General features: G+C 36.3%; 1 protein-coding gene across 1 annotated transcript in view; it reads right to left on the bottom strand.

The window, feature by feature from the left end:
* LOC107740936 (neuronal calcium sensor 1-like) overlaps positions 1 to 10600 on the bottom strand; it is a 23083-nt gene continuing 12483 nt past the window's right edge. Inside the window, exons 3-8 of the mRNA XM_016553498.1 lie at positions 5420 to 5558; positions 4057 to 4135; positions 3625 to 3713; positions 2337 to 2414; positions 1671 to 1791; positions 1 to 1105 (exon numbers count right to left, since the gene is read on the bottom strand). Coding sequence (XP_016408984.1) covers positions 1693 to 1791; positions 2337 to 2414; positions 3625 to 3713; positions 4057 to 4135; positions 5420 to 5558 — 484 coding nt within the window. The 3' untranslated portion in view covers positions 1 to 1105; positions 1671 to 1692. The remainder of the gene's footprint in view (positions 1106 to 1670; positions 1792 to 2336; positions 2415 to 3624; positions 3714 to 4056; positions 4136 to 5419; positions 5559 to 10600) is intronic.

Genomic DNA, 10600 nt, shown 5'->3' with positions numbered 1-10600 from the left:
ACACAATATTTCATCTACTGCAGTGTCTCTGTGACATTAAGACAAACTCAGCAGTGCGTTTGCAATTGGAGAACAGGTAGACCTTGTAACATTCCCAGATGGCCATATTAGAAAGATGAAATGTTGGGCTTAAAAAAAAGACTTTAACCAAGACGATTTTAACCACACCCGTAACATTAGCAGTAATCTAAATACACCAACACTTCAAACACTGCGGGCATGTGCAGTGCCGATGAATGCTGTATATGCTATTGGTACAAAATTAATCTCATACTTTCAAAGAAGCCAGAGGTGCAACACAATAGCTGTCTGAGAAGAGCATGTTTGCCAGTGCTGACTTCATCATATATACGCCCACACCATCACCACAGTCATATGCAATACTGTAGAACATTTGCATTCTACACCACAAGGTGTACAGTGAGGCTGCCTATGGGTCAAGCAAAGCAGGGGCATGTGAGTAAATACAGTCTCAGTATAATACATCATGGCTGCCAGACGTTAACTATCAGGTCTCAAGAATAAGCATGAGATTTATAAGGAGATTTATAAGTTTTTGTTTATTGTTGAAGATTGCTAATTTACATAGAAAGATTATATAAATAAATAAAGCTAGATGCATGTTGTTCAATGCCAGTGCTTGCTGAAGCCCCATGGAATGTTGCAAATGCATCTTCGTTCATCATGTAGTGAAGGCTAGACCAAAATCCAACTGGGTCCTATGACAAAGTCCACAGCAGTATAAGGAACTCATTCATTGGTGTTTAGAATATTTGAGTTTTACATTTAATAACACTGATGTGGATGCCCACAAAGTCACTGTCCATATGAGTGTCTTCTTTACAAAACGGGCACTGAACCCATCAGACTCTCATGAGGTTTTTTACTGTACATCACTCATCCCAAATGAGTTCTGCAAGGGTTCACATTGTCTTGAGCGAATTCTGGATTCCCAGAGATGAGTGACTGACAGCTGATCCCCTCTTAAGAGCAACACCTACAATGCACCTTCGTGTTGGCACTTGGCAGGTCCAAGAGATTGGTGACAGGTCAGTTTTCCTCTCACAGTGCCAGCAGGATGACATAAATGGACTGTATTGATTACCTAGTATATATATAGGAATGAAAAACAGAAACTTTAAATTCACACTGAGTTGGTACATGAATAATGAACTGCTGTAATTACAGTTAATCTAATTAGTGCTTTCAAACAGATGTAACTGTAAAGGCCTAAAGTGAATAATTTTAAAGGTCCTGACATTCCTTTAGAACATTAAAAAAAGGAAGAGAGCTGATCATATTTGAGTTTCGACACAGTTTTGACGAACAACCCTTTTTTTTTTTTTTTGCATTTTTTCAGTTTGAACTGAAAAGTATTGTAAAGTTTTTTTTTTGTAAAGAACTGTATTGTATTGAAAAGTATTGTAAAGAATTGTAAAGACGTGCCAGTGTTGTAATGTTTAGCTTAAATTAAAACTATTAACAATTCTTTTAGGTACTTGAAAACCACATAACAAAATTACTCAAAGCTAACCCAAAACAATACATAATATAACAGTATATAAATAATACTAAATTAACACTGATGTGCACATTTAGAATATTCACTGTAGTCAGCAGGCTGGTACATGGCTGTTTTCAGCATTTGGAAAATGGGAAATGGGACTCACTGAACGCCACTTTGAGATGGGCCTACACCAGGCCATCATAAAGGGAGAGTGCTTGTACAATAGAGGGGTCTGCCTTGGAGCCCTCCTGAAACTCCTGCAGAGTCAACATCCCATCTGCATTCTGTTGACAAAAGGAAGACACTTAGTCATAAGTCATGTCACTGTTTTCAAACACACATACTCGTATTAAATGCATAGAGTTGGTGGCGGAAGATATGCATGGAATCAGGTAGAAAGACAGTTTTTAATGATGAATTCAAATCTCTTCTTTCTCTCTATAGCTGAGTGCTCTTTCAAAGGCTCTTTTATCAAAGCTTTCCAAAGCGCCTCTAGACAGTGCAATAGACCTTCTATTTTGCGTTTTTCATGTGGCGTGCCTTCTGTGTTTCTAGTGCCTGACGAAGGACAGCCTTCCTGACAATCACAGCAGAAATAAGCCATTGTATTGAACCTATTGCTATGACTATTCAGTCATAGGAAGTGATGGGATTGTTTTGTTGTTTAAAAAATAACTGAAAATTCTCAGAGTTATTGCAATTCACTATAAATGCAGTACATTTTCTATACTTATTTGTACACAGGCAATGATTTCTGCAAGTAATGTTGTGTATGAGAGCAATGAGGCAGCGGAAGACAGTACACAGCAAATAAATACACAGAATTCACCTTATCCATCATAGCAAAGATGCGGTCGACTCTTTTCTCTGGTGTGTTTTCCTCCACAGGTAACTCCACTGTGTTCCCCTGCCAGACATAAACAAGGCATATAGCAGGATAAGAAACAACCCCAGTCGGAAACAAATCATCTGTGTGTGTGGCCTATCATGGGGGTAAACAAATCATGGGTGCCAGAAATGAGTTACCCATTCATTTCTGTGTGGAAAATAAAGATAAATGTGGTTGTTTTTATATTTTCGCTCTTCAGATAAAACCAAAAACTTTTTTTTTACCAGTCAATTGAACAAAAAGAACGAAAGAATGAAAAGACTGCACTGAATACATGTAATTCAGCTGACTGTATCAGATCGAACTGAAGGAAAAAAATGGATCACTGTAAGTGATATGGTGAATATAGAAAATATGGTAAATTATGTTAATTCAATAGCATCCAAGGGTAAAACACAATAGTTGGCAAAATTTAAAATTAAGTGTCTATATGTTAATTTTAATGTATAATGCATTTGGTATCATGAATTAACAATGAACAATCACTTTTTATTTATCAAAGTTAATTTAAGAAAATTTAGCTGTTTAGTATTAATTCAAGTTAGTTTAATTAAACAGTAACTAATATTAATATACACAACTTTTACAATTTTAGTGTCTATAAAAATTTGCAAGATTAATAAATGCTTTAAAAGTACTGTTTATTATTAGTTCATGTGAACAACCTCATTATAAAGTTACCCTTTTTCCCATACTCTTAACTTAATATTTAAACTATTCAAAGTAAAGTCTACTGTAGACATGCACAGTATGTAAGCTGTTCAGTATGTAATATTCCTCCGGTGTTTCTTATTTTATATACTGGGTTAAACATATATGCATATATTTGGTTGACAGAAAATGGAGGTGCACAGAAATATGTTTTTACTTTCACAAAAAGCCAAATCTCCTGGAGATGTCTTGTTGCTGTTCTCATAGAAATTAATAGGTAACTTTGATCATTTTTACCACACAGGTGAATGGGATCTCTTTGCCAACTGTATACGATCAGAACAGCAAGAAAACATCTTGTTTAATAAAAACGCACCCAATGCTATTATGGAATGCCAATGCTTCCTGGAAGCCAGTGTTTGAAAAGGTATTCATTCTTTATCAATTTGACAGACCCTCATAATAAATTTTTAGAGTTTGGCCTTACAATAAACACCATGTTGGCCTTCCAAAAAAGCTCTTTCATTAACTCAATAGAAATAGAAAGTTACGGTTCAGTGAGAAGCAAATGACTCACCACCATCTGGTAGATGGCATCCACAATGTTCAGCATCTCATCTCGGGTTATGTAGCCATCATTATCAAGATCATAAAGTTTAAAGGCCCCTGTGACAGCAACAACAAACAAGCACATTAAGAAAACTCTCTCTCTCTCTCTCTGCAGTATCTTCAAGATCTTCAAGAGCTGACAATAAGTGCAGGTTCTCGTTAGAAAAATGTTAGACTATTTTACTGTTTATTTCGACATGCTCATTTTTCATTAGTCATGGTGATAAATGAAAATGAATCGGCATACATTTACTAGTACATTTAGTGTGGGTAACATCTGTTTTACTATTAGACTCTGAAATGTCTTCTGCAGATAAATGAACACATCTCTGTTGCACAAACAAACAACTTTTGAGGTACTGCTAACATTACGAGATATATAAAGCAATTCTGGTCTTACATCTGAGTTTTTCATCCAGCGTCCCTCTGGATGTGACAGACAAAGCTTGAATAAACTCTGAGAACTCGATTCGTCCATCCTGGAGATGCACAACAGAAAGACAGCATGAGAACTGATGGGTAAAGTGTAAAAAGAAGTCTAAAGGAATGACAAAAAGGGTTGATTTTATAAAGCTTTGTTACAGCCTCGTATCAAACTGAAATGAATGAGATGGCAAACAACTGCAGAGTGACAGCAAAAAACTGCAGTTAAATACAGCAGCAGCAGGGAAAGATTTTATCTTACCCGTGTTCATTACCATCTCACAGAAGGTTTTACATATTGGAAATGTCATTTTGACATAGTGATTCAAAAGTGTCTAAAGATGTGATTGCAGCAGACAGTCCCGCTGAGAATCTAGAAACATCTGAGTCTGAAAATAGTCTGCAGGGGCATCAGACCAGCAATGTCTGACTCACACACTCACACACGCACACACACGCGCACACGCACGCACACACGCACACACACACACACACACACACACTGTTTCTTGTGTGTAATATTCATAATATTCTCTATAAAGCTTCTAAATGCCTCATTCTTGCTCAGACTTAGACAACAAATTGATCTACCACAAAAACAAATAAATAAATAAATACTGCAAATCTGTTGAAGCTGCATTTCTACAACTAAAATGGAAAGACATAATGTCCCTGTCGCTGAGTAAATGAAAGTGAATGGAGTGTTTACACATGGTATTTTGCTATTCAGCCAAACAGTTCTTCAGGGAGAGATTCTAGTGGTGATAATTTTCCAACTCAGTAAAGAAGATAATCAAAACATTTCTTGGTAAACTGCAACTTTAAAAAGACCCATTAGGCTAATATAACACTGCTTTCCTTTTAATGACTTTTCCTTTTTTTCAGCCTCTTGTTACCTTGTTTTCATCGCACGCACACACGCACACACACACACACACACACACACTGTTTCTTGTGTGTAATATTCATAATATTCTCTATAAAGCTTCTAAATGCCTCATTCTTGCTCAGACTTAGACAACAAATTGATCTACCACAAAAACAAATAAATAAATAAATACTGCAAATCTGTTGAAGCTGCATTTCTACAACTAAAATGGAAAGACATAATGTCCCTGTCGCTGAGTAAATGAAAGTGAATGGAGTGTTTACACATGGTATTTTGCTATTCAGCCAAACAGTTCTTCAGGGAGAGATTCTAGTGGTGATAATTTTCCAACTCAGTAAAGAAGATAATCAAAACATTTCTTGGTAAACTGCAACTTTAAAAAGACCCATTAGGCTAATATAACAGTGCTTTCCTTTTTAATGACTTTTCCTTTTTTTCAGCCTCTTGTTACCTTGTTTTCATCAAAGACATTGAAGACAAAGGTGGCAAATTTGGTGGGATCACCGAAGGGGAAGAATTGCTTGTAGATCTTCTGAAAGCCAGCTACGTCCAACTGACCACTGGGGCAGTCTTTGATAAAACCCTTATACCTGCCACACATACAGGAAAAATCAAACAAGATCGGAGCGAGGAGGCAGGATTGAAGGAAAAAGAGAGACTGTAAGAATTTTGTATTTAAAGAATTGAGATTTTTATTTACTAAAGTTTTTGAAAATAATAAGATTAAGACATCATAGAAGATTATAGAACACACAAATATACACAATTTTTTCGAAGGTTTGGGGTCAGTAAAGAAATCGATACTTTTATTCAGCAAGGATGCATTAAATTTATGGGAAAAAGTTACAATTTTCAGCAATTTTCAACTGTGAAAATGTTTATTGAGCACCAAATCAGCATATTGACATTAAAGACTGGAGTAGCTAATGGCTGCTGAAAATTCAGCTTTGCAATCACAGAAAAAAACTACCTAAACAGTTTTCAAAAATGCTTACTGTCACCAAACTTCTGAGCACTGATGTAGAAGAAATGTATAAACTACCAGTGGAAAGGGAAGTGGGAAAAAAATAAACATTTAAAGAGGTACATATGCATTACGAATCAAACAAGATCGGAGGAGGCAGGATTGAAGGAAAAAGAGAGACTGTAAGAATTTTGTATTTAAAGAATTGAGATTTTTATTTACTAAAGTTTTTGAAAATAATAAGATTAAGACATCATAGAAGATTATAGAACACACAAATATACACAATTTTTTCGAAGGTTTGGGGTCAGTAAAGAAATCGATACTTTTATTCAGCAAGGATGCATTAAATTTATGGGAAAAAGTTACAATTTTCAGCAATTTTCAACTGTGAAAATGTTTATTGAGCACCAAATCAGCATATTGACATTAAAGACTGGAGTAGCTAATGGCTGCTGAAAATTCAGCTTTGCAATCACAGAAAAAAACTACCTAAACATTTTTCAAAAATGCTTACTGACACCAAACTTCTGAGCACTGATGTAGAAGAAATGTATAAACTACCAGTGGAAAGGGAAGTGGGAAAAAAAGAAACATTTAAAGAGGTACATATGCATTACGCTTTTTCTTCACCTAAAGTCAAAACACAAGACATTGTTCCTCCAGTATATACCCCCCTGTGAAGATAAAGAGTCTGACTCTGGCACCAGCTGTTAGCACCCAAATGCACTGCTAGCAGTGTTACAGAACATGTGGTCAGGGTATTTCAGGATAAATTACACCTCTGTCACTCTATCCAGCAATTTTCAGAAACAACACATCAGCGCTGTTTGTTTTCTGTATGCTAATTGATCCCTGACAAATCTGAGAACTATCATTGCAGATCATTTCCGAGCAATTCGAGGCAAAGGGCGAAATGGTTGCCCAGGATATTACAGGGCACGTCAGTCTTCAATTGCAAATTCATTTCCAGGCACATCAGTTTAGATTCTACATTTTAGACCTCATTCTAGGAATCTCTCTCAGTATTTGTGGCCCAAATTTGCTAGCTGCAAGTTGTGTGAACTGAACTATCTGAAATATTGAATACTGATACCAGTACCAGTATGAAAAAAAAACTCATTAAAAACAGTGACAAACTGAAAAGACAATTTTCTGTGAATATATAGAATTTAGTCATTGTACGAAATGGCCCTCACAATCATTATAAAAATCTCCAGCATATGTTGCGGTTAAAAAACAACAACACTTAATTAGCTAATCATTCATTACCTCCTCAGAGGGGCTTTTTCCTCCTCAGAGAAAGATTTTTCACATTATGCTAATTTACAGTAGCTTGATGACAGAATACTGGCATGGCCATATGCGCAGCACAATTTAATAAGCAACTTGAGTGCTTTAAATAATCAAAACTAAATGAACTAAATATCAGGAAAATATTTTAACTTGTTTTTCAGATGGACACTTTTTGGGAAAGTATGCTATCATTTGTCATACACTACTATCATATATTGTTCACAAAAATGTTTCAGAAACAAAAATGTTTAAATGATGTTTATTGACCGTTGCCCAAGCAACCAATCTCTTACACAATGCTCATATCATGTCTCTTGGATCGCTCAATGCTCTCTTTCTATTAACATGATAATAATCTAAACTTAAAGCACTATTTAATGTACATTGATTTACTTGCTAGCCATGTAATAAGTGGTATAATGTACAGTTAGTCAGTCATTATCATAAAATAAGTCTTCAAGATGACTAACTGTACATTATAACTTACCTAGAATCAAAGATTTTTTTTCTAATTTAATCGAGAAGACATCAATCAACACTGCAGCTATAATTCCCAAAACTCTCTTGACGTCACAACAACTCTTGTATTAGTTTTGAGTATCACAAGCACAATTCAACCACTTTGCCTAAGAATCTGTAACAAAGTTTAAGACTTTCAGCTCCTGTACACAGGTTTAGTGCATCAATTGCCAAACAAGTGAACAGACAAATCGCCCCACCACTATATATCTGATGCACTTCCCCAGGAATACTTTGAAAGTGCATTTGTAAGGCTCTGTCTACTAGGCAAAGGGCGAAATGGTTGCCCAGGATATTACAGGGCACGTCAGTCTTCAATTGCAAATTCATTTCCAGGCACATCAGTTTAGATTCTACATTTTAGACCTCATTCTAGGAATCTCTCTCAGTATTTGTGGCCCAAATTTGCTAGCTGCAAGTTGTGTGAACTGAACTATCTGAAATATTGAATACTGATACCAGTACCAGTATGAAAAAAAAACTCATTAAAAACAGTGACAAACTGAAAAGACAATTTTCTGTGAATATATAGAATTTAGTCATTGTACGAAATGGCCCTCACAATCATTATAAAAATCTACAGCATATGTTGCGGTTAAAAAACAACAACACTTAATTAGCTAATCATTCATTACCTCCTCAGAGGGGCTTTTTCCTCCTCAGAGAAAGATTTTTCACATTATGCTAATTTACAGTAGCTTGATGACAGAATACTGGCATGGCCATATGCGCAGCACAATTTAATAAGCAACTTGAGTGCTTTAAATAATCAAAACTAAATGAACTAAATATCAGGAAAATATTTTAACTTGTTTTTCAGATGGACACTTTTTGGGAAAGTATGCTATCATTTGTCATACACTACTATCATATATTGTTCACAAAAATGTTTCAGAAACAAAAATGTTTAAATGATGTTTATTGAACAGTTGTCTAGAGTACTTAATTTGATTTCCATATTTGATTTTTTTCCCCCACATACTGACCTCTAAACTTTATACTTGACCGTTGCCCAAGCAACCAATCTCTTACACAATGCTCATATCATGTCTCTTGGATCGCTCAATGCTCTCTTTCTATTAACATGATAATAATCTAAACTTAAAGCACTATTTAATGTACATTGATTTACTTGCTAGCCATGTAATAAGTGGTATAATGTACAGTTAGTCAGTCATTATCATAAAATAAGTCTTCAAGATGACTAACTGTACATTATAACTTACCTAGAATCAAAGATTTTTTTTCTAATTTAATCGAGAAGACATCAATCAACACTGCAGCTATAATTCCCAAAACTCTCTTGACGTCACAACAACTCTTGTATTAGTTTTGAGTATCACAAGCACAATTCAACCACTTTGCCTAAGAATCTGTAACAAAGTTTAAGACTTTCAGCTCCTGTACACAGGTTTAGTGCATCAATTGCCAAACAAGTGAACAGACAAATCGCCCCACCACTATATATCTGATGCACTTCCCCAGGAATACTTTGAAAGTGCATTTGTAGGGCTCTGTCTACTGATCCTCTGAGGACTCGATACAGATAGCTCAAAGGCAAGTCTACTTCTGGTATCAACAAACATACTTCTATCATCAGAGAAACAGAAGAAGAAAGTGATTTGCACCTTGAGCTGCGTGTGCGCGTGTTTGTGTGCGTGACTGGCAGGCATGTCTATGCTTGCTGCTTAGCGATCTGATCAGCGCTAGACTGAGCTCCAAGGGGCTCCACTTTCAACACAAGACAGTTGAGTTGTGCCTGTCTTTACTCTAGTGAGACGCCAGTGAAGCATATCTACAAAGTACAGTGCAGTACATCATCTCAGAGTAGAAGAATCAGACAAGGAGTAAAGGTAGGGAGTCTATTGGCTTGCTCTAATAGATAACCATATAAAATACAAGGTTTTCTTGTATTTTATTTTTCTCGCCCAAATGTCATAAAAGCAGAAAACTTTCTTTCCTATCCTGTGTGTGCTGTATTTGACTGCCTCCATTTTTTTAATCTGGATTGTTAGTCGCTTCTTTGTTCCATAATTGTTGTCTTTTCTTGCTCTTTCATTCTCTCTCTCTCTCTTCATCCTTCTCAGATTTGCTCTGTTTGTTTGCTTAAGTGTATCAAGTGGAGTGCAAACGGTAAAAGGTCTTGAGGCAGGTGTGACGCTCTCTATTATTGAGACAGGTGAAAAGCGTTTGGTTAATAGTGAATACTGACCTATTGTGCGTACCGTTGTGGCTCCCGCTGTTAGCAGGGGATAATCGCTACATTTGGGGTAAAAAAAGACAGAATTATGTATTGTGCCAAGAAGGTTGCACTGTCTGTTCGTTCACACAGGTACAAAACTGATTGGTAGCTGCCTTTAGCGGAGCCTTTACCGATTACCTCCATCGATCAGAGCATTCGGCACGGTCGTCTGTGAGTGACGTCACCTCCCAATACAAACACGCCCCCTAGTATAGTCCCGCCCCTGACGATGATTGGCAGCTTTCCATGTAGACATCGGAAATTCAAATGCAAAAGGAATTGCGATTCCATTTGAGTTTTGGCAGGTTACATGCGCGACGCAGCGAGAGTGAAAAAGCAGACGTGGTAATTAATATTGCTATTTAAATATGACAGGCTCGTAACTCCTAAGACATGGGAAATACAGTTGCAAATGGACTTTGCTTTTTCATTTGAAATTTGGCAGTCACTGTGCGTTCGCGAAAGCGAAAATGCAAACGGTAATGCAGGATTTGCAATTGCATTTGGATTATGTCACAATTTATGCGTCCACATATGGAAAACGCAATTGAAAATACAATTTGCTATTCCTTTTGAAAATTGTCCGGAATATCGTTCCATAATAGTGCACT

Source organism: Sinocyclocheilus rhinocerous, unplaced genomic scaffold (assembly GCF_001515625.1).
Source record: "Sinocyclocheilus rhinocerous isolate Xijiao unplaced genomic scaffold, SAMN03320098_v1.1 scaffold346, whole genome shotgun sequence".
Classification (NCBI taxonomy): Eukaryota; Metazoa; Chordata; class Actinopteri; order Cypriniformes; family Cyprinidae; genus Sinocyclocheilus; species Sinocyclocheilus rhinocerous.
Note: the sequence above shows the minus strand (reverse complement) of the source record. Positions and strands in the feature narration are given on the sequence as shown.